We start from the raw sequence: 24,363 nt of genomic DNA, 5'->3' as shown, positions 1-24,363 counted from the left end.
ACCTGGGGTGGCTCAGTTGGTTAAGTGGCTGCTGCCTTCCACTCGGATCATGATCCGAGGGTCCCACATCAGGCTCCCTGCTCAGTGGGGAGCCTGCTTCTCCCTCTCTCTCTGCCTGCCTGTCCTCTATCTCTGTCAAATAAAATCTTAAAAAAAATTTTTTCTGTCCTCTCCCCCAGCACATTCTCTCTCTCTCAAATAAGTAAATCATTAAAAAAAAAAAAAAAAGATACATGCTTGCTAGGTGATGGGTACATGGGAGCTGATTATTGTTCTACCTAGTCTTGTGTTTGAAAATTTCCAAATAAAAAAAAGAAAAGAAAAGGAAGCTGCAGGTCTGCAGATCATTGGACTTTTATTAAGAGGAATCACAGCTAATTACATAGAAGTTACTTGCCTAAGCCAAAATCCATGAGGTTTACATGAACATACAGTTACACTTATAAGGAAGAAATGGCATGGTCAAAACCATGAAATATCCTGATGCCCGAGTGATGAAGGCTGGGGTGAAGTAAGCACATTTATTTCAAGCTGTTGAAGAGTTTGTGGGCCACCTAGATGAGGGGGAAAAAAGATGGTCATCAACTGCAGCTTTAATGTCATAGCTTACAAGGTCCTCCATGATCTGGCATACTGCCTCTCCTCTCTCCACAGAATTCACACACACCCATACCCCTCCTAAGCCCTAGTGAACTAACTTCAGTTACCTGAATTGATCTCCCTTCTACCCAGAACTCTCTACTTTTTAAGAAATCTTTTATGTTTCCTTTAGAACTTAGTTTACATGTCATGCTTTGTAAGCCATCTCTAAACAAACTCCTATGCCCACAGAAATCTGTCCCTCCTCATTCTTCCCCATAGGAACTTATACCTCCCGTGTCACAATATTTTTTAATGTAACAAATATTTATATAACATCTTCTATATGCCAGCTACCCTTCTAGGTGCTGAGTGAGCTACAATGGAAACCAGGCAGTATCTCTCTTAGGAAACGTAGAGACTAGTAAGAGAAATGTAATATACACCTAAGGTAAACTTCTGACAGTGATAAAAGCCCCGAGGAAAATAAAAAAGGGGTTGGGGGTAGGGGGAATCAGCAGCTTTAAATAGAGGATTAGTGAAGGCCATCCTGAGAAGGTTATACCCAAAGAGTTAGGTATTCTACTTGTCTCCCTATGCAGATTCAACTAAATAAAGGAAGGATCGTGCCTGTCTCATTTCTACCTTTCAACCCAGTGCTAGGCTCATGAAAGTTAAATAACATACAATTTACCATTTTAACTAAAGTCTACGACAAAACCCCGAGATTAAGAGTCACAAGTTCCACTGAATGAGCCTGCCAGGGGCCCTCATTTTAACTATTTTGAACTCTATAGTTCTGTGGCATTAAGTAACTCATACTGTCCAGCAATTATCAAGTTCCAGAATTTTTTCATCTTCCCAAACTGAAACTAAGTAATTCCCCATTTCCCCTTCCCTGAAGCCCCTGGCATCCACCATACCACTGTCCATGAATTGGATTACTCTAGGTACCTTGTAAGTGGAATGACATATTTGTCTTTTTGTGATTGGTTTATGTAACTTAGCATGTCTTCAAGGTTCATACAGGTTGTAACACATCGGAGTTTCTTCCCTTTTTAAGGCTAAATATTTCATTATAGGTATATACCACAATGGACAGTTGGATTGCATCTACCCTTTGGCTATTATGAATGCTACTGTAAACATGCATGCACAAATACCTGTTCAACTGAACAGTCTCAGTTCTTTCGGGGTATACAAGCAGAAGTGAAATTGCTGGATCATATAGCAGAGTTTAATTTTTTGAGTAAAGTGCTTCATTTCTTTTCACTGCCAAATAATATTCCATTATATGGATATATTACATTTTATTTACTTATCAACTGATGAACATTTATGTTGTTTCCACTTTCTGGCTATTATAAATAATGCTCCTACGAATATTTGTGTACAAGCTTTTATACAGACATAGGTCTTCGTTTCTCTTGAGTATATATACCTAGGAGAATTACTAGACCATATGTTAACTTGATGTTTAACTTTTTTTAAAATGAAGGTCTATTTATTTATTTATTTGTTTGACAGAGACAGACAGCAAGAGCAGGAACACAAGCATGGGGAGTGGGAGAGAGAAAAGCAGGCTTCCCACCAAGTGGGGAGCCCGATGTAGGGCTCAATCCCAGGACCTTGGGATCATGACCTGAGCTGAAAGCAGACGCTTAACAACTGAGCCACACAGGTGCCCCTATGTTTAACTTTTTGAAGAACTGCCAGACTGTTTTCTATAGGGCTACACCAATCTACATCCCCAACAGCAATTTCTCCATATTGACAACACCAATCTGTTTTTTTTAATGATACGGAGAATTACAGATGCATGTTTTGTTTATAAATTTTCCTTCTTTCCACTAAAATTATGTTGAAAAAGGAATATAATGCCTTTATTCATATTTTATATTAAATGTACTTGGATTCCATTTTTGTTTAAAAATCTGATAGTATATATGAGAAAACATGGTTATCTCTAGGCAGTATGATTTCAGTTAGATTTTTTTTCTTTTTTTTTTCTTTTAATTTTATTTATTTATTTGACAGACAGAGATCACAAGTAGGCAGAGAGGCAGGCAGAGAGGAGGAAGCAGGCTCCCCGCCGAGCAGAGAGCCCGATGCGGGGCTCGATCCCAGGACCCCAGGATCATGACCTGAGCCAAAGGCAGAGGCTTAACCCACTGAGCCACCCAGGCGCCCCTCAGTTGGATTTTTCTATCTTTATAAAATATCCTCCTTGTCACAACGTGTTTAATGGGGCGGGGGTATATGTACATTTGTGTATTTCCACTCTATATCATAGAATTAAAACACCTATACTGGATGGTTTTTTTTTCCTCCCTTTCAGAAAGCTCTACACCCAATTCAGGGGCTTAAACTTAAGACCCTGAGATCAAGAGCTTCGTGCTCTACCAACTGAGTCAGCCAGCATCCCTAGGATTGTTGAAGCATAAAGGTGGTAGTGGGGAGATCATTAACTTTTTTCAGGGGGAAAAGAGTAATTTATTTTTCCCTTTTGACCCCCTTCACCCATTTCTCCCTATCTTTTTGATTATACCCATCCTAGCAGGTATGAACTGGTGTATCACCGTGGTTTTGATCTGTATTTCCCTGAGAGCTAATGGTGTTAAGCACCTTTCATATGCTTATTAAGTACCCAATTGTTTTAATTAACATATAATACATTATTTGTCCCAGGGGTACAGGTCTGTGAATCATCAGGCTTACACATTTCTTCACAGAATTCACCATAGCACATACCCTCCCCAATGTCCATAACCCAGCCGCCCTATCCCTACCAATTGGTTTTTTTTTTTTTTTAAAGATTTTATTTATTTATTTGAAAGACGGAGATCACAAGTAGGCAGAGAGGCAGGCAGAGAGAGAGAGAGAGGGAAGCAGGCTTCCTGCGGAGCAGGGAGCCCGATGCGGGGCTCGATCCCAGGACCCCGAGATCATGACCCGAGCCAAAGGCAGCAGCCCAAACCACTGAGCCACCCAGGCGCCCCCCAATTGGTTTTAATATAAGTAATCATCAAACTTTTGCCTGCTCTGTAATTTATTTAAAATATCTGTCATGGGGCGCCTGGGTGGCTCAGTGGGCTAAGCCGCTGCCTTCGGCTCAGGTCATGATCTCAGGGTCCTGGGATCGAGTCCCGCATCGGGCTCTCTGCTCAGCAGGAAGCCTGCTTCCTCCTCTCTCTCTCTCTGCCTGCCTCTCCATCTACTTGTGATTTCTCTCTGTCAAATAAATAAATAAAATCTTAAAAAAAAAAAAAAACAATATCTGTCATATGTGGGGCGCCTGGGTGGCTCAGTGGGATAAAGCCTCTGCCTTCAGCTCAGGCCATGATCTCGGGGTCCTGGGATCAAGCCCCACATCGGGCTCTGCTCAGCAGAGAGCCTGCTTTCCCCTTTCTCTCTGCCTACTTGTGATCTCTCTGCCAATTAAATAAAATTTAAAAAAAAAAGTCTGTCATATGTAAGAGAGTTAAATTTACTTAAAGAAAAAAAAAAAAAATATATATATATATATAATAATAAGGGGGCACCTGGGTGGCTCAGTCCATGGTCCTGGGGTTGAGCCCTGTCAGGGGTCGGGCTCCCTGCTCAGCAGGGAGTCAGCTTCTCCCCTATCCTCTGCCCCTTCCTCTGCTCTCTCAAATAAATAAAATCTTTTTTTTTTTTTTTAAAGATTTTTATTTATTTGTCAGAGAGAGTGAGCACAGGCAGATAGAACGGCAGGCAGAGGCAAAGGGAGAAGCAGGCTCCCCACTGATCAAGGAGCCCGATATGGGACTCGATCCCAGGACGCTGGGATCATGACCTGAGCCGAAGGCAGCCGCCCAACCAACTGAGCCACCCAGGCATCCCTCAAATAAATAAAATCTTAACATAAATAAATAAATAAAAGAAAACTTTTTGGACCAACTAGCACATACAAGACATACTGGAGAATATAAATGATTTTAAAGAATAGCCTGCTGCTTAAAGGTACAAAGTCCAGCTTCCCCAATGTTTTGCAGTCCAAGTTGGGACATCATTTCTCTTCTTTAAGCCTCAGTTTCTTATCTGTAAAATGGGGCTAATGAGACCTATGTCCAGGAAAGTAGCAGAATTAGGTGGATTATTTATGTAAAGTGCTCAGCACCGTACCTAACATATATGGGCCAGTAAGTGAATGCTTATTGCTGGATCTGCCCCTAGTATGGAGAAGCTGTCAGCACCAAGTCTGCCTGGCCACTAAGCTTTCCCCTCCCTGATTAGGCTGACTTACGCAGTGGTCCCTTGCATGCAGGAAGTCAAAGAGCTCCTCCGTGCAATCCTCCTCTGTCTGTGACCTGGAGGATACACGCTGGTCACACATCTCTAGCCGCTCCCGAGCCTTTACACATTTCTCCAGCTGCTCGCATTGCTCTCTCACTGTTGTTAGGGGATCCTGAAGAAGAAACACAGAAAAGAACGGATATGGGGGGTTTTAGGAGGAGACCCACAAACCATCTGCTTTGATTAACACAACCACCAAACCAAGGTGCTGCCTCTGAATTACCGTGCAGAAGGCCAGCTGGCAGAGCCACACTGCCGCCAGAAATGGGAGAATGGGGTCTCCCATTCAATTCTGATGCTAAGTAGTAGGGGAAAGTTTCACATTCCTGCCTTCCAAGGTTGCCAGTATGCACTGAAAGCCTCAGTCCTATCTGAAAAACAAGGTGGTAAAGGAAACCTAGCCAAACTTGAAGTATATCTATAGGAGGCCTTACATGTTAACACAGCATTTGGGGATATGTGATGTCTGTGAATTTGAATTCCCCTCATATGACAGCCAGGCCTATGTACCCCAGCTGCCCAGCTAGAAAGGCAATGTTAACATGGAGAAGGACTGTATAAGAAAAGTTCCTTCCTGAGTTCTTTATTAAACAGCAAAGAGCAGACAGATAACTGAATACCAGGCCCTCAAGATGCTGCTCTGCTCCCTGACACCATGACTGAAGAAGCTCCAAACCCAGAAGACTCAGCTTCCCAGACCCACACCCACCAAACACCCCACAGCACAAGAAGTGTTAAAGGCTTCTTCCATTTCCACTCTCTTCAAGGTGTCAAATAAAGACTCCTTAAAATGCCCTTGGAGTTTTCATTAAGTTCAAACTTCCTTTTACTGAGATGGTTCCAAACCTTAGATGGCTCTTACCACTAATTCCTCCTCCTCCTCTTCCTCCTACAAAAGGAAAACAAGATTAATGTCAGCAGCAACTTAGGACACATATTACTAAATCATACTGATGTAATTACTGAGGATAAACACTGTATTAGTTGTTTTAAATTTTTTTGTAATTTTATGATGCTTTCACATTTTAGGGGCTTTGCTAATCCGGGAGAAAGCCCCTGCCAGGGGACACACCCTTCATATGTGAACCAATCAATCCAAACCCCTATCACCAATCACTTCCTGTATCTCCCAAACTAAACCAATTATTGCTCCTGCCCTAAATACCCTACCAAACAGCTAGGGACCACACCTATATCCCAGAACCCATAGAAATTACCCAAATAATCCAATCCTAAACTTGCCAGAGCTTGCCTATCCTGACTCACCCACTCTTTCCCTCAGAAAGCAAGAGTCTGGGCGCCTGGGTGGCTCAGTGGGCTAAGCCGCTGCCTTCGGCTCAGGTCATGATCTCAGGGTCCTGGGATCGAGTCCCGCATCGGGCTCTCTGCTCAGCAGGAAGCCTGCTTCCTCCTCTCTCTCTCTCTGCCTGCCTCTCTGCCTACTTGTGATCTCTCTCTGTCAAATAAATAAATAAAATCTTAAAAAAAAAATTTAAAAAAATAAAAAAACAAAAAAAGAAAGAAAGCAAGAGTCTGGTTTCCCTTGCTCTTTCTGGGGATCCAGGCCCTTCTCCAGGTGGCTCTGATTGGTGTGGCCCTCCCCGCCTTCTCTTGGGACTCATAATAAACTCTTCTTTCAAAAACAGTTGTCTCCATGCCTGTAAACTTACCATACGTAATTAATACAAACCCTGAGTACAAGGACACACTATCTGACATTCATTAGCAACAACCTAGTGTGTAGGACACTGAAGTTTATAAAGTAGGGCACTGGGTGGCTCAGCTGGTTAAGCTTCCATCTTCTGCTCAGGTGGTAATCCCACCATCCTGGGATCCAGCCCCATGTCCAGCCCCACATCGGGTTCCCTGCTCAAGGGGAGTCTGCTGCTCCCTCTCCTCCTGCTCCCCGCCTTGCTTGGTTCCCTCTTGGTTTCTCTCTCAAATAAAATCTTTAAAATAAAGTTTATAAAGTACTTTCATATCTGTAATTTGATTAATCACAACAGCTCCTTAAGGGCTCCCAGTTTAGAGTTAGCAACATTAATTATTTTGGTTTTAAAGCTCTATGATGATGAACGTGGAGCTTGAACCCACCACCTAAGATCAAGAGTCACATGCTCTATTGACTGAACCAGCTGGTGCCCCATTGAGAAATATTCTGATACAGATTCGAGCTGATGTTCACTTATATAACTTATTTTGTTTGAAATTCTGGTAGGCCCTAATATTATGAGAAACAGCTCGATTTAGTACTTACAAAGTACTAAACAAAGTTAAGAGGAAAACTAACATTTTTTCTAGACTCTGAACTGGAACTGGGAATACAAAAATGGCCAAACCTAAACTTTTCTTTAGCCAGAGCTTAACTAGCTAGAAACGGTTAGTTTTTAGATTAGTTTACAGTCACTGCTCTTTGACCCCAGGACTAAGCAGATTATCAGCATTAAGTCAATCAAAGGTCTAGAGTACGCACTCCATTCACAAGTTGTCAAACACCAGTATTCTCACCTATCTACTTCTGATTCAAGCATACAACCTCAAATTTAGTTTCCTTTCTTCCAAGGAGGGCAGTGTAAAAAAGTCCCTGTGGGAGCATCATTATAGGCCAAAATCTGGGGCACAGGAAAATCTGATCAATATTTTAACCTGTCAAGAGTAAGCTGTTTGCCTGCCTGCACGTGCACATACCCACACCTGGGGGAAGAGAAGAAAAAAGTATACAGGAAAATAAAAACTCAGCAATCCCTCATGTTTTCAAAATTCCAACAACACAATCTGCTTCATTCTCAACCATGCCCTTTGCAGAAGAGACCAAACCTCATGTAAGCTGGGAGGGCTAAGGCAAGTTCAACTATAATTCATGCTATTTATTATCGCAATTAGCAAAGATCTCTTCTAAACATGAAGATTTGGGGGATGTCAAACTCTAGTTTTTCATTAGTTTCCTAACACTGCTCTTTAAAAAAACTCATACTGAAAAAGTTTTTCCAAAAAATTGAGATCATTTATTTTGCCTCAGAAACCTGAAATTAGAATCCTAGAAGCAAAAACAAAAAACAAAACAAAACAAAAAAAGAATCCTAGAAGCAAGACCTTTGTATCATTTCACTATTAGCAATGCTACTACATAGATCATTTTCATAATTTTGTGTCAAAAGTATCATGGCATGTTTTGGAAAAACAACTCCAAATACTAAGTCTGAATATGGACTGCTTTATGTAAAATTTCTAGTCAATGACACAAATCAAACCAAGGTCACACTAAATAAAAAGAATGCCCAAAAAGTATATGTTCTTCATAAAAGTTGTTTTCTTTTCTTTTAAGATTTTATTTTTTTGATACACAGAAGACAAGCAGGGGGGAGCAGCAGAGGGAGAGGGAGAAGCAGGTTCCCCACTCAGCAGGGAGCCAGATGCAGGGCTAGGTCCCAGGACTCCAGAATCATGACCTGAGCCAAAGGCAGATGCTTGACTGAGCCACCCAGGCAACCCAAAGACCTCAGCTTTCTTAATTTTAAAACTGACTACCTTTTTTTCAACTGCTGTGGTGAGCCCTACTGAACTTTCTGGTATACTTCCTGCTAAACTTCCTGAGGCTGGCTCCATTTTGTTCTGGTTCCCTTTCTGAAAATAGTAACACTAGGGAAAAATCATGGGATAAACTAGTTTCCAACTATTCGGAACCCATAAACCCAGAACAGCTACCCCGAAATGACTTGAGAACAAAGGATAGGAAATGTGATTGAAAACCAAAAGCTAGATGACCTCTGAAAAGCTGGGTAGCACCATGGCTAAGTCTTGGCTCTGAAACCATGCTGCTTGGGTTCAACTACCCCATCCATGATTAAAAGAGTGGTCCTTAGAGAAGATATTTAGCCTTTCTAGTTTTTCATCTGTAAAAAGACCATAATAATAGTAGCCAATACTTACCTCGTAGGACTACCGTGTGGCTTAAATGAATTAGTCATATAAAGACTTGGGAATAGTAAGCAGTCAATAATTATCATACCGGTATTCTTATTCCGGGATAGAGCTCCCTCTTCCATCATCGCAGTTATACTGGCATATTCCCCAAATATACCTCCCACCCCCACTCCTACCAAAAAAAAAAGAAACCACTTCTTCACAGAAACTAGCGTTAAGGCCAGATCTCCGGAGCCTCCATCGAAGATGTGGCAGGATTCCTGACCTGAGGGGAGAGAAGCACTATGACCGGTCGGCTTGACCTCTAAACCTGTCAAACCAGGGTCTCAGGTCGTCTGGTTGGCTAAAAATAGACTGTTTTTACAAAAGTTTAGGCGACCCAGCATTTTCGCTGTTGTTACACCTTCACCTCATTCACAGAATGGGGAAACCAAGCCCAGAAAAGGGGTGGTTATCTACTTGTCCAAGATGAGTAGACAAATTCTGGGGAAGGGTCGAGGGAACTAGCAATCGTGACCATGAAAACTCTAGGGGCGATCTAGGGCCAACAGGGGCGCGGGTGTGTGTTGGCGGGGTAGGTCTTGAGCCTCAGGGCAGTGAAGAGGGTCGGGTCGGTCGCCTTTCCTTACCTCCTTGGGATCTCCGGACCCGGTCAGCATCTTTCGCTCGTCCTCCAGCCCCATGACCCGCTACGGTTCTGAATTCAACACCAGCAGCAACAGCGGCACCTATTCCACTTCAGGATCAAGAAGGACTTGTAAGGGTCACTCAGCGGATATCCGGCGATCTGGCCGGAAGTGCGGCAGACTCGTCGTAGTCGCGAACACACGCTCGGATTGGCATATACTACCGTCCAAACGCAAGGGATAGGGGGAGCTGGTATTTGCACCTGAGGAGGAGTTGCTAAGTAATGTCCCCTTAATCGCGCCAGTGTCAACTACATAGATCTGCATATTTATTTAAAATATTGGCTTCTAGGAGACTTGGAAAGAATGCGGATTTATTCGATGTTCCTTTAGCGCAGTTCCCGGTCTTACCCACATCGCTGATGAAACCGTCCTAACTGCTGACCTTTTCAAGATGGCGGTCCGCGGGTGCCACTCTCGGGCTCGCGCACCTCCCCAAGATGGCGGCGCCCGAGGCCTGGCGCGCCCGGAGTTGCTGGTTCTGTGAGGTAGCGGCGGCAACGACCATGGAGGCCACGTCCCGGGAGGCGGCGCCAGCGAAGAGCTCGGCCTCGGGCCCCAGCGCTCCCCCCGCCCTGTTCGAGCTGTGCGGGCGGGCGGTGAGCGCCCATATGGGGGTTCTGGAGAGCGGGGTGTGGGGTAAGTCGCGGGGTGAGGGGCTACCTCTGGCAACGAGCGGAGGCGGCCCAGCGGCCGGGGGGCGCGGGGGGCGAGGCCGGGAGGCCTGGGGCAAGGCCCAGCCCGGGGCGCTGGAAGCCACACCGTCGGGTTGGAACATGAATTCCGTGCCTGACCCGGCTAGACAGAGTAAAGGCGGGGACCAAATCGGCAGGTGGACGCGCACTGCGGCCTGGCTGGGGGGCGCGGGGGGCGAGGCCAGGAGGCCCGGTCTGGGGCCAGACTGGCAGGGCCCGGGAGACAGAAGCTGGAATGACGGGCCGGCCGCGGGCACCGAACTGACGATCGGGTCGGGCCGGGCTGGGGAGTCTCGGATGTCGAAGCGACGGGCAAGGATGGCCCTGCTGCTTGGGGGCGGGGGCCGAGCTTGGGAGGCCCGGCCTAAGGCAAGGAGTCCAGGCCTGGGGCCACCTAGCCTGACTGACGCGCGGGGCCTCCAGCGTCTGCTTGACAGACCGCGGGTGCCGAGACTCCGGAGACTAGGCTGGTGGGCGAAAGCAGCCCAGTGGATTGGAGAGCGAGGGGCTGGCGGAGAGGCCGAAGGGCTTGGGGCGCCGAGGCCTGTCGGGCGACCCGGGGTTGAAGGGAGCGCACTGACGACCCGGGCCTCGGGTGCCAATTTGCTGGAGCGCTGGACTGACGGGCAGGGCAGGGAGCGCCGGAGGCCACTCGTATTGGCCTGAGCGGAGGAAGGGCCCGGAGCGGGTGAAGAAGGGAGGCTGGAGCGGGTCAGCAACCGAAGGAGACTCGAATGACGGACGGGCGGGAAGGGCCAGGGAGGCCCCAGGCGGGGCGACGGCCCGGGGATCCCGAATGGGAGGGGGCGCGTCGCCGCTAGGAGGCCTCGGGCTGAGTGCGAGCGAAAGGAGGCCCCGGGTCTGAAAGCTGCCGGGGACCGACGGCCCGGCTCGGGCTCAGGGCGCCCAGGCCGAGCGGCCAAGGCGGGCCCGCGCTGCCGGGCCGAGGGGCTGGGGAGGACAAGCTGACGAGGCCGGCTGTTGGGCCTGGGATTAGGTCGGGCCGGCGCGAGCAGGGTCGCACCGGGAGAGGAGGCCCGCAGTCGGTGGGCACGCGGAGGCCCGGCTTTGGGATGGGCGCGCTGGACCCAGATCGGCAGCTGATGAGAACAGCTCGGGTCGGCCTTGTGAACACTGATGGGGAGCGTGAAAGAGAGGAGAGTGAAGGCTCTGGGGGGTAGGCCTGCCCGCATAGGGGATGAGGGAGGCCTTGGGCCTGACAGACTGGTGGTGTGAGGGGGTGGGGTCCAGAGGCCAGGGCTGAAGTTGACTGAGGAGATCCAGGCCGGGCCTAGGGCCCAGGGAAGGGGGAGGGAGTGGCAGGAGAGAAGGCCTCAGACCTTGAGGGGGTGAAGGGGTGGGGTTCTGGAGAAGGCCTCCGGAGTCCTGGTAGTGCCTTTGCGAGGAGGGAAGCCCCGGTAAGGTCAGGAGAGAGGGCTTGAGGTCCTGGGATTGGGGTTTTGGGGGGGTTACTCTCTGAGAAGGTGGTTGTGAAGAAAAGGCCCTGAAGTTTGGGGGGAGGGGGTTGGGCCTCCAGGAATAAGCCCCAAGGCTGTGGAGACTGGTTAAAGAAGGCCCAGGGATGTGAGAAGGCCCTTGGTGAGGTGGGGGTGGGGCACTGATCCTGAAGGGGCCCAAGTGTCTTCCTGCAGTGGGGCAGACTGTTAGAAGTCCTCAAGCTGGTAGGGGGAGGGGATTGTGGAGGCCCTGTGCCCACAGCTGAAAGGAGAAGGGTCAGGCTGACCCATGGGGAAAAAGGAGTAGTCTCAGTGGAACTGGGCAGGGAGCTCAAAAAAGTCCTCAGGAAAATGTGGAAGAAGGCAGAGAAGATTGGCTGTATCAGCTTGGAGCTTCTAGGATGCTAAACTTGGCTAGGAGGGAGGAGGACTGGGAGTGAAGGCCCGGAGTTGGGAAGAGGAAGCATTAAAGGTGTAGGCTGGAAAGAAGCAAGGAAGAGCCTGGCTTAAGAAGAATGGAGAAATGAAGAGAGGAGGTTGTGGATCATAGGGGATGAGACTCCCCAGTGGCTGTGAGAGGAGATGGCTAAACAGAGAAGATTGGAGGGACAGAGGAGAAAGAGCTCCTACGGGCCTAGCCTAGGTAAACAGTCACAGAGAAAAAGCTGAATCAAGTTAGGCCTCTTAGGAGAGCCAAGTAGGAGGCCTGCTAAGAAGTGGTTTTGGAGGAAGGTCTCAATGTGGGCTAACAGCCAAGAAAGGCTTCCTGGAGGCGGTGGACTAGGGTTGCTTTGTGTAGGGAGAGGGAAGGGTAAAGTGAGTAGAGGGAGCAGGAAAGGAGAATACAATGAGGAAACAAGTAGAATAGGTATGTTATATCTTGAATGCCAGGATATGGAGGTTGGACTTTACCTTGAATTTAATAGGGGCCTACATTAATGTAATAGTTTAGGGAATTCATACTTTCATTCAGCAGGTACATTGAGTACTATGCACAAAGAATATCAGACTCTTGGACATCAAGATTTAATTATTCTACAAGTAAAGATAAAGGGAGACCCTAGAATAGAAGTTTTTGAAAGATTTTCCTTAGATATATTATACTCTAAGATCTAAGACTTGTTCTTGGAAGGACAGAGAGGCTATTGACAGATAAGAATAATAATAGACAACGTTTAATGAGCTTCTTATGGCCAGGCATTTCTTTAAAAGATTATAGGCATGATCTTCTTTAATTTTTAAAAGATTTTAATTTTGATAACAATATTGTGAGGTAGTTATTACTACCTCCATTTTAAAATTGAGGAAACAGAGTCTTAAAGATGTGAGTTTGCCCAAGTATTCATAATTAATAGAATCAAAATTTCACCCAGTTTTGTCCAATTCTAGAGACTGAACCATTTAGCCACAATATTGTAAAGCTTCTCAACCTGGACATCAGCAAGAAAAGTTTTGTTTTTATGATATATTCAATTTAGAGTTCTGGCCTAATTATATCTGTTGTTCATAGGAAAGTCCTAGTTCAGGATATTGCAAGGGCCCAAAGAATGGGAGTCACCAGCCTGGAAGAGTGGGAAGGGAATTCAGGAAAGGCTTAATAAAGGGCACATGCTACTTGAAAGATGAGTAGGTGATATGCTGAAAATGGCAAGGACATTCTTGGTAGGGAGCAGCTCAAAAAAGGCATAGAGGTAGAAAGCAGTGTAACATGTTAGGTAAATGAGGAAAGTAGTTTAGTATGGCTCAACTAGAGGAGGCAAAGCAGGGAGCTGGAGAAGTTAGTAGGGGCCAGATTATGATGGATGTCTTTGACACATATCCAGTAGGACTTTTTAAATGCAGTAAAATGATTAAATGGTTCATTATGCTAGGCAGAAGTGAACTGACCAGCTCCTAAATGAGCATATCAGCTTGCTTTGTCTCACCCTTGAAGATGTGAATGCCCCTGAAATTCCAGCTGCCACCGAAGTGGCTGAAGATAAGTAGACTAGAGTTTGAGTTAGACTTAGGTTAGCTTCTGTAGGTTCCATTTGCCAAATGAGAAGTCAGCCCTTCTGTTTTCCTTTCCATTAAGATAAATAATGCTTGGAACTCTGAGAGAAAAAAGTAAATTTTGTGTTTTGGTTTTTGTAGCCCTCCCAGGCCCAATACTTCAGAGCATCTTACCTCTGCTCAATATATATTACTTGGAGAGGATTGAGGAAACTGCCCTCAAGAAAGGTAAGTGTCTTTCTCACTGTTTCTCAGTCAGTGATTTTAAGCAAGGCACCATGATGTCTTCAGGTAAATATTACACCTGATACCCACATAGAACTTAAAGCTTTTCAAAAAGTACCCTCATACCTACTTTCTTACATGATTCCTCAGAGTGTCCAGTGAAACACAAAGCAAGTAATGATCCCAGCTATACTAATAAAAGTGAAACCACAGGCACACCACAAAAGCCCAGATCTTCTGAATCTTTGTTTTTCTATTTTACCATGCTGTCTTCCAAACCTCTCATTGGGCAGATCTGTTAACAGCTAACATTTATCTAACTAATCCTGATGTGACAAGTGCTGTCCTGTGCACTTTACCTGGAGAACTCATTTAATCTTTTCAACAACTCTATGAAATAACTATTTTTTTTTTTAAATATTTTACCCATTTATTTGACAGAGATCACAAGTAAGCAGAGAGGCAGGCAGAGAGAGAGGGGGAGGCAGGCTTCCCACTGAGCAGAGAGCCCGACGAGGGGCTTGATCCCAGGACCCTAGGATCATGTCCTGAGCCGAAGGCAGAGGCTTTAACCCACTGAGCCACCCAGGCACCCCTGAAATAGCTATTGTTAATTACATTTTGCAGATAAGGAAACTGAGGTACAAAAAAAAATTAGGTAAACTTGCCCGGGGTCACAGAGCTAGAGTGTGGTTTGCTGATACTTAAACCCAGGCTGTCTTTAGAGCCATCACTCTTTACTAGTCTGCTCTATTGCTCCTGTGAACCCAGAGAATGACAACATTAAAGGCTGATGTGCTTCACTCATGGTGGCCCAAGAGCAGCCAAGTCAATGTGATATTTCTCCCCACAGGCCTCTCCACTCAGGCCATCTGGCGCCGACTATGGGATGAACTGATGAAGACAAGGCCTTCCAGTTTGGAAGTAAGTTAAGGCACTAGGTAGAACTCTGGCCTGACTTTGCACAGTGGAAGCAGGAATAGCTTACACAAACTGGGTACTGGTAAAGTGCAGGGACAGGGATGGAGTGAATTTGGGAGGAGATGGCTTGTCACAGGTTCTTGGCTCTGATGGCTTGTCACAAGGTCTTTCCGTTTGGCATTTGTCACTGACTTGATTGCTCACCATGTTTGCAGGTAACACAAAACAGGGAAAGGTAGTGATCACAATGGATGGCAGAACCCAGATTCATAGATGTCTGGACAGGGCTGGAGCAGTGGTCAAACCTGACAAATGAAATTTAACAGAATAAATCAATTTTTCACTTAAGTCTAAAAAATTCCAGTTGTATGACCTCAGGGTAGGAGGTGGAGGGGTCTGGCTTAGCAACAACTTGTACGAAAAAGATTAAGGGGGTTTAGTCAACAATGTGCTAAAGCTACTGATATAATGACTCTACTCTGAGCTATGTGAATCAATGTAACTATAATATAAGCTGAAGGACAAGGGAGATGATAGGCCTGCGTGGCTCTGCAGTGGTCAGGCTATCCTGGAATATGGAGAAAGAAGTCAAGGCCACATCACGTGAGTCACATTTGGAAGACTGGAGATGTTGTTCCTGAACAAAGAAGAGTTGGGGAACATGAACTATTGGAATATTTGAATGATTCTCACATAAAAGAGGGATTAATAGACTTGTTCTGATAGAAGCTAAAGAAGAATAAATTTCTGCTAAACTGAATGTAGAATTTTTAAGCTCTGAGCTTATTGGTGATGAAACAAGCTAATGCCAGAAGTAACCTTCCCATCTCTAAATGTTCAAATTGAGTCTAGATAACTACCTGACACAAGGGTATTGTAGAAGAAAATCAGCATTTTAAGAGAGGTTGGACAAGATGACTTTAGGGTTCCTTTTAACCCTGAGATTCTCTTATTCTTTGGTTCAGATATAACTTGCTCTTATTTAAGCAGAATTTCTTCTGCTGTTCCGTAACTAGAGTACAGCACAGATTGAGTTCAATAAACATATACTAAACTTCCCATATACCAGGTCTTATGTTAGGTATTAGAAGCACAGACACAGTCCCAATCTCTCACATTTAGCGGGGAAGCCTGCAAACAAATATATTGTGCATGGTAGGGAAAGTGGTGTGACAGTAGCAAGGAGGTTGAGGTAGAAGGGAGCATGACAGTCTTTCCTGGGAAGTAGTATTTGAACTGGGCTTTAAATGGTGGATGAGGCCAAATGATAAATAGACAAGTTCTTATCAGGAGATTTAATTTCTGGGGATGCACTGGGTTCAGTAAAATTCAGCTCCATGTCCTTCAGCTTTCCACTTCTAGATCTGGACACAACTCCTACTAAAGTTCAGTAGGATAATCCTAAGGCCCAAGAAAGTCCTCAGGCACTATGTACAGGAATTAGGCCTTATGAGGAAGAAAAGTGAATGCAAGATTAGGAAACACTAACAGTTTCCTGAAACTTAAAGGTGTATGAGATTCACTTCAAATCTCAACCATCCCAACCATCCCAAGCAGTATGGTTGACTAGCAGATGATGGAGATCGGAACATCATCTTAGAGTAAGCTTTTTTTCTCCAGTATTATCTCAGGCTTCCTGGTAGTTTGTTATCTTTTCTTGTCTCAGAGCATTTCAGAATGCTTGGGAAACCCCAGGCTTGGTAACCTAACAATCCCCTAGACAGAGGTCATTCCAAAGGGTACCTTCTTCTTTTTTACATGACAGTAACCTTAACTTCATAATTCAGAAACACTTACTGAATGCCTGCTCAATTCCAGGCACTGTGCTATGTTCTAGGGATACAGTGGTGAACAAGATAGAGATAGCCCTGATTGCTTATAAAGAAATAGAATTTCAAACAGTGTAGTACTACTGTATGTGTTTTAAGAGATCTATAGAATAAAATAGATATTCTTGAGACAAAGCAATGGGGAAATGAAGGCTTATTCAATAAAGGATTCTCTGGTTATTGGTTAACTATGTGGGGAAAAAAAAGCCTCATTTTACAATATACTCAAATAATTTCTATATGGATTAATGATTAAATTGTAAAAAGTAAAACCACAGAAAAACTAAAAAAAGAATAAAGGTGATTGGTTATTTAATCTCAAGTTGGAGAGTGTTAATTATTAAATGGATAGAATCAAAAAAGCAAGCATGGTTATATTTGGACATATAAAATGCCAACACAATTTAAAAGGCACATAAACTAAGAAAGAATGTTTGCAACAATATTTGTAAAACAAGAGGATAGAGGGAATAAGAAAAACTATCCTAAAAGAATAAGATTGGGACAAGTCACAAAATATACAAAAATCTTCAATAAAATATATTCAATCTCAATAGTAAAAAAATGGGAAAGTATATAACTCTTAAATAAGTATATATATTATATACTTATATAAAAATAAGTATATATAATATAAAATATATTTATATACAATATATATTATTTGGCTAGAAATTCTATTTCCTAGAATTTATAGTATATAAAAATTGAAATACTCATGAAGATTTATTTCAGGATGTTCATTACACAACTTAATATCAAAAAGCTAGCAAGTTTATTCATTATGCAGGAATTGATTATAGTACATTCCTATTTTTAAAATATTAATAAAGTCATATTCTGCAAACATCTAAATACATGGTGGTAAAAATGTGATGACACGGTGGCATAATGTTTTAAAAGCCCAGCATTTGAAACTATTCAGAATTGTCTCACTGTTATAGAAACAATTATCTGTAGTTATTCACATTTACATATACTGGAAAGAATGGGTTTACAGATTTTGTTTATCTTTCCACAAACAATGTTTCTGTTATCAGAAAAATAGTGGACAATAGTTTTTGAACATTTGCTGCTCTGTTTAGTAAAAGAAAATGTTTAGCCTTCCCTAGTTTGTACACCTACTTCTTCCCCAACTAGTCCCTGAGCCATCAGGCTGTGGATGGGCCAAGGACTTGTGTTGGTAGGCAAATGTCATTTCACCTCTTTGGTGGTGCCTCATTTCCCCTACTCTTGCCCAAAAGAATATGTTGAAATCACTTTGCATTCCCTGAGCAATAGTGTACAAGTCCACAAAATAAGTGCCTTGAACTATTAGCTATTTTTCAGCTTTGAAGTTTAGCAGAGATTCTTCTAAGGGGTGGTGATGGAATAAAATGCAGTGAACTACTGTCAGCTCATAATTGAGATAGTTGTAACTAACTTTACTCATTTAATTCTTACAACTCTGATGTAGGTAGGTTACTTTCTGACTTTACAGATGATGAAACTGAGGCAGAAAGAGGTAAAGTGGCTTGTCTGAGGTTATAGTTAGTGAATGGCAGACCCAGGATTCAAGTTGAGGCAATGTGGCTGTGGAGCTCTTGCTCCTAATCACTATGTCATGCTGTTCTCCCTCCAATTGTCACCTGTCTGGGGTGTTCCAGTTTCAAATATTCTCTTCCACTGTCTTCATCAACCAATAAGATGGGGGGGAAAAAAAAAAACTAAGTTACCTAAACTACATATTCCATATGCCCTATGGTCAGAAATAGCCAGTGTCCTGGTTCATATCTTTGTCCATATTTTAGGCCTAGAATATTCCACTTGTGAAGTTAAAGCTTTGCTAGATTACCTGCAGGTGTTTTCCAAGGCTGTGAGCGTGGGCCAGCAAATGTGTAGGAAAGTGTTAGAGGTAGGATTCAGGAGTACCCTCTCTGCTTCCACTCGAGGCTGAATGGAGATTCTGTTGCCAGATATTTTTCTGGTCCCCCAGCGCCCCCAAACTGTTGCTGGTGAGAGACGTCCTTCCCTCTTCTTGCTACCATGCAGTTCAAACATGAAGTCATTCCTAATTATTACCACAGCAGGCAGTGTTATGGGGAATAGCCAGGGCAAAGGGAATGCCACTTTTGCTGAGAACTACAGGGATCCAACTCCTACCAAGAACCTCTGATATAAATTAAGGGTCCCTCTGGTATGAGGGAATGCATAGAGGTAGGGAAAGAGAAGTGTCCCTTAGTTTTAGGGAACCTCAGGCCCCCAATATCTTTTGCTGCCGGCTGAATAAGCACCCTGCTTAACAGGCTCTGCCTCCATCAAGTCCATTTCACATTGCCCATCTGGACTAATTATTACCATTAGCAGTAACAGAAATAACATTTTGTATTTTACAGTTTATAAAGTGCCTTCACTTGCACTGTCTCATTTGATCTTCACAACAAACCTGTGAAGCAATTGATATTATCCACGTTTTACAGATGAAGAGGTTCAAGATTCCTGAGTATAGTGGCAGAGATGACACCTGTGTCAGAGTCAGCAGATTTTGTTGTGCCTGAGAGAATGGGGACTTAAAAGACTGTGTGTCCTCTGGTGGTGGGGGTGGGGGGGGGGCGGTAAGCAGTAATTGCAAACCTCCTACATACATCAGAATCATCTGAGGTAGGTTTAAAAACACAGACGCATGGGCCTTACTGCAGATGCAACATAAGAGAATTCCCAGATACCTGGCATATTAATTTTCAAAAAAGAAAAGCTCCACAGTCAATTCTGATGTGCACCAAAGGTTGAGAAATACTTGGATTCAGAGTTTTTCTTAAGTGTTCTGGAATACTCTGATAAAGTCTCATATGATCAAAGCCAATTAACTACTGCCTTGGAGAAAACCAACCTAAGATTTGGACCCTGATCTCCAGGAATTTCTAATCTGGTTGGGATAAAACATGTACACCATGAGACAGGCCTACCAACGATTAAGACCTGAATAATCGGAGTAGCAGAGGAGTCCCACAGGAGACAGGGAGTGGAGTAGAAGGGGGCATACAAAGAGACACTGAGATGAACAACCTCAACAAGAGTAAAATGTTAGGGGGCGCCTGGTGGCTCAGTGGGTTAAGGCCTCTGCCTTCGGCTCAGGTCATGATCCCAGGGGCCTGGAATCGAGCCCCACATCGGGCGCTCTGCTCAGTGGGGAGCCTGCTTCCTCCTCTCTCTCTGCCTACTTGTGATCTCTATCAAGTAAATGAATAAAATCTTTAAAAAAAAAAAAAAAAAGTAAAATGTTAGTAGGTCCTCTCAGGAAGCCAGCAATGAAGAGCATTTCTGGCAGATATAGGAAAGGGCACAGAAGGCAGGTTTGGGTCAGTAAGATGATCAGTTTGACCAGAGCAAAGCAAGATGTGGGAGATAAAGCTTCTCAGAGGCCATATTGTGCCAGGCTGAGGAACTTCAGATTAGCCCTCAGCTGTGGAAAGATTTGGGAGGGGGGTGTGGTTAAAGCAGAAGGTAATCAGATGTGTTTTGCAAAGATGAATCCAGTGGACTTGCACGGAAGTTTGGGAAGGGGAAAAGTAGATGACGGGAACAATCAGGAAGCTAATGAAGTGGTCAGGTGTGAGGTGGTAAGGGTCTGAACAAAGGTGGTTAATGGTAAGAATGGAAAGTTGGGATCAGGTTCTAGAAACAGACATGGAGAAGTTACAGGATTGTTTAACTTGAATGGCAAGCAAGCACTATAGCAAAATCTCTGGAATCAAATTTCCTGGGTTCCGTCTCGATTCTACCACTTACCGGTATAACCAGAGGCAGTAACCAACCTTTGTGCCTTGTTTTCCCTACCTGTAAAATGGGGCTAATAGTAATACCTCAAAGATGTGAACATTAAATGAATTAGTGCAAATTATTTAGAATGTTGCCTGGCTTAGCAGATAGCCATTTGAAGGGAGGAACCCAGGATGAGGATGGTTCAGTGGGTATCCTCTTAGTATCACAACTGTCTGGCATGTTCTCTGCTTTCAGAGTGTGACCTGTTGGCGAGCCAAGTTTATGGAAGCCTTTTTTTCCCATGTTCTACGTGGGACCATTGATGTATCTTCTGACAGGCGTCTCTGCGACCAGCGCTTCTCACCTCTTCTGCACAGCTCCCGCCATGTCCGGCAGCTCACCATCTGCAATATGCTGCAGGGTGCGACGGAGCTGGTGGCCGAGCCCAACCGCAGAGTTCTGGAGACCCTGGCCAGTTCCCTGCACACCCTCAAGTTCCGCCACCTGCTGTTCTCTGATGTGGCTGCTCAGCAGTCACTCCGGCAGCTTCTGCATCAGCTTATTCACCATGGGGCTGTCAGCCAGGTGTCGCTCTACTCCTGGCCTGTGCCCGAGTCAGCCCTTTTCATCCTTATCCTCACCATGAGTGCTGGCTTCTGGCAGCCAGGCCCTGGCGGCCCACCTTGCCGCCTCTGTGGAGAGGCCTCCCGAGGCCGGGCCCCATCCCGAGATGAAGGGTCCCTCTTGCTGGGCTCACGCAGGCCTCGCAGGGATGCTGCTGAGCGATGTGCTGCAGCCCTGATGGCCTCTAGGCGGAAGAGTGAAGCCAAGCAGATAGCCAGAGCTGCACCTGCCACCCGGGTAACACGCCGGAGCACACAGGAGAGCCTGACAGCAGGTGGGACAGACCCCAAGAGGGATCTGCACCCTCCGGCAACTTCCCATGAGGCACCTGGCACCAAGCGGCCATCCTCTGCTCCAGCCACCAGCTCCTCTGCCTCTGCCTCCTCTTCCACATCCTCATCCAAACGGGCTCCAGCTAGCTCAGCCCCACAGCCTAAGCCCCTAAAGCGTTTTAAGCGAGCTACAGGGAAGAAGGGTCCTCGCACCCGTCAGGGGTCTGGTGCAGAGTCTGAAGACCTGTATGACTTTGTTTTCATTGTGGCTGGTGAGAAGGAGGATGGGGAAGAGATGGAGATCGGGGAAGTGGCTTGTGGAGCTCTGGATGGATCAGATCCCAGCTGCCTGGGGCTTCCAGCACTGGAGGCCTCCCAGCGATTCCGCAGCATCTCCACCTTGGAGCTGTTCACAGTTCCGCTATCCACAGAGGCAGCTCTGACACTGTGCCACCTGCTGAGCTCCTGGGTGTCTCTGGAGAGCCTCACACTCTCCTATAATGGTGAGTGTCCTGCAGGGGCAGGGATGGGTCTCACAGCGGCACCAGCCGTGTGCCCAGCCCTGTGGAGGGGAATAGGGAGTATGATCAAGCAGCTGCACATGAGGCCCTGCCTGCTTCACAGTGGGACGGAAAGCACACACCTGAAATAGGGGCAGACTTCCATTGCTGGGGAAGAACATGAGGTCTATAGGCTTGATTTAGAGTTGTAAGCAGAGGTTCCTGAGAGGCAGTGAGGGCCCAAAGAAGGGGTACATTTTAGCCATGGTAGGCAATCCACAGGCAGATGGGAGCAGTGGAGTGTATTTAGGGCCCAGCCAGGGCTAAGGTTGAGTCCCCCCAGTCCTGTCAAAGCAGCTGTATAGACAAAAAGGTATAGAACACATTTTTATCAGACCAGCAATCTATGGAGCAGTCCTCAGTTCTTCCCCATGCCTGGCTGTGCCCAGCTAGCCAAACTTCAACTCTGGGCAAATCCACCAATCTCCGTCACTTGCTGAGCACGGATGGAGAAAATCACACTGTGCAGACTGGTGCTACTATACGTTCAGTCTTCAATCTTACATGGATCCTGTGTTTGCAACATTAGCTCCCATTCCTTTCCACTACTTCTAAATGTTTCCCCCTTTTCCTTTCTCAGCAGAGGACTTCACTTCCTACTTCAAAGAACATAGAAGCCATCACACATGAACTTCAGCTTGTTAACCAACCCAGAATTCTACATCTACACTCATCCTTTCCTCTTTCACAATGGGAGATGGCCATTCTAACTAGGGCAGCTCTATTACCTGTGCTCTGGACCCATACCCTCTTGCCTTCTTAGGAAAGCTTGTTTCTCAAATGCCTTAGTAATAACTAACTTTTATATACTGCTTAATATGTGTCTGGCATAATTTAAGTATTCTGTTAATTGGATCCTTACAACAACCCTATGAGGTCAACTGGCTTACCCAGGGTAACCTCACTAGTAAATTGTAGAGCCAGAATTCAAACCCAGGCAACCTGATTCCAGAATCCCAAGGTTTTAAACTCAATGTTGCCTACCTTCTCCAAGGTCTTCCTTGTCACTAAGTCCAATACATACTTTTCAGTCCTCCTCTTATATTAATTCTTGGCAACATTTGCTGCTATGAAACAGCCTTCATGAAATACTCTCATTTCCACTACCTCAAAAATTTTTCTTCTCCCCTTCTGGACATTACTTCTGAGTTCCTCAGAGCTCTGCCATTTTACACATATGTCCTGGATGGTTTTGTCCATTCTTTTGGTTTCAAAAGCCAACTATGCTGAAGACTCCTCAATCTATGATAAGGGTCCACTCCAAATCTTTTTCCTAAACTCTAGAACCATTTCAGCCAGGTGACTACTAGATATTTCGTAAACTAACCTGAATGCATCTTCTCCCCTCGGCTTGATCCTCCTATTCTGTCAGTGACCTTACAGCTCTCAGCTGCCCAGAAGACTGCTGGGTTCTTTTTTTTTTGCACCACATCTATTTTTAAGATCTCTCAAATCCACTTATTTATCTCCACATCTTAATTCAAACTACTGTTCTCACTTGCATTCATCAACAGTTCCTCCCTGTCTACACCCTACACCATTGCCCCAGCATTTTTTTTTTTTTTTTTTTTTTGTAATGCAAAGGCCATTCATTCACTCACTCAAAGCAGTTAAGTGAGTTTCCTGTCACATACTTAATTTACTTACAGGTCATTCGCGTTCTCACCCCTGCTTACCTTCGTAGTGGCATCTTGAACATCCTCTCCCCTCATACTTTACACACCAGTCCCACCGAGTGTTTTTCAGTTCTTGGAACCTGCCACTCTGTCTCCTTTGTGTTCTTTAGGACTTAATTGGAAAGTCTTTACTGTTAGAAGCTGGACTGGGTACCAAGTACTCATCCTTTGTGTTTCCACAATATCCTACTTCCCCAGCTCCCCTCGCACGTTTTTGTTGTCCATCAGGCTACATAGCCAGGAATGAGATCTGCTACTCATCACTGTCTAGCAAAGACTATATTTACTAGGTACTGGGTAAGGTATAGCAGGAGGAATGAGTCCAGAGGAAACCTCAGTCCAAGGGGAGATAATAATTGCTTTGTGGCATTAAGCCTTTGCTCTAACCCTTCTGGATTCTGCTCACTTTTGTAGGGTGTGGTTACCCTTTTTTTTGCTCTATTCCCACCCAGTTAATCCTTTAAAGTATTCCCTACTGGGTCATTGTCACTCCACCCACCGCTGAGATTTCAAATGTTCCATGTGACCTATAAGAAAAGTCCAGAGACTGCTGCTGCCTTCTGGGCCAGTCATTCAGCCTGCAGCACAAAATGCCCTTCCCCCCTTCCTCATGTTACTATCTTCTGTTTTGTGACTGCCCTCACTGATGCAGTCATAGTAGGGCCATGGCCCAGTACAGTAGACATCAGTTTGCTGGTTACCTGAGGAGAAAGCAAGACAATGAATGGTTGAGACAAATGATTTTAACTAACCTGATCCAAAGCTCAAGAAATTTAGCAGTTATCAACAGAAATATCTGGATTTGTCTCTGAATGTCACTTCTACTGACTTTCCCACATGACTGACCTAACTTCTTTCCTGCCAT

The 24,363-nt window shown here is 45.1% G+C and overlaps 2 protein-coding genes and 1 long non-coding RNA gene across 14 annotated transcripts in view; 1 reads left to right on the top strand and 2 right to left on the bottom strand.

Moving 5' to 3' along the window:
* LRRC41 (leucine rich repeat containing 41) overlaps positions 1-24,363 on the top strand; it is a 38,730-nt gene that overhangs the window by 11,397 nt on the left and 2,970 nt on the right. For 2 of the 11 annotated variants that reach the window (XR_014299732.1, XM_082687242.1), the window contains exons 1-4: positions 9,826-10,145; positions 13,792-13,878; positions 14,729-14,799; positions 20,622-21,765. Coding sequence is in view for 9 of the 11 variants with exons in the window: in XM_082687242.1 (XP_082543368.1) it covers positions 9,947-10,145; positions 13,792-13,878; positions 14,729-14,799; positions 20,622-21,765 (1,501 nt within the window). In the remaining 2 variants the exon portion in view is untranslated. Of the gene's footprint in view, positions 1-9,622; positions 9,728-9,825; positions 10,146-10,199; positions 10,913-10,963; positions 11,379-11,703; positions 12,302-13,791; positions 13,879-14,728; positions 14,800-20,621; positions 21,766-24,363 lie in introns of those variants that run through there. The other 9 variants (XR_014299733.1, XM_082687243.1, XM_082687245.1 and 6 more) reach the window with 8 other exon arrangements.
* Positions 339-9,639, bottom strand: UQCRH (ubiquinol-cytochrome c reductase hinge protein). Of its 2 annotated transcripts, XM_082687344.1 has the most exons (5): positions 9,450-9,597; positions 5,759-5,785; positions 5,120-5,267; positions 4,847-5,008; positions 339-554 (listed from the first exon to the last, which is right to left on the bottom strand). In XM_082687344.1, the coding sequence occupies exons 3-5, from the start codon at positions 5,180-5,182 to the stop codon at positions 522-524; spliced, it is 258 nt and encodes an 85-aa protein (XP_082543470.1). In that variant the 5' UTR covers positions 5,183-5,267; positions 5,759-5,785; positions 9,450-9,597; the 3' UTR covers positions 339-521. The 2 variants fall into 2 exon arrangements, with proteins under 2 accessions (XP_082543470.1, XP_082543469.1); XM_082687343.1 differs by lacking the exon at positions 5,120-5,267 and having other exon boundaries at positions 9,450-9,639.
* LOC309842718 lies at positions 17,333-24,359 on the bottom strand. Its single transcript, XR_014299742.1, has 2 exons — positions 23,499-24,359; positions 17,333-22,119 (listed from the first exon to the last, which is right to left on the bottom strand). It is a non-coding gene; the product is annotated as an uncharacterized lncRNA (long non-coding RNA).

Source organism: Mustela nivalis (assembly GCF_964662115.1).
Source record: "Mustela nivalis genome assembly, chromosome: 10".
NCBI classification, from domain to species: domain Eukaryota; kingdom Metazoa; phylum Chordata; class Mammalia; order Carnivora; family Mustelidae; genus Mustela; species Mustela nivalis.
This window is presented reverse-complemented; position numbering and strand designations above follow the sequence as displayed.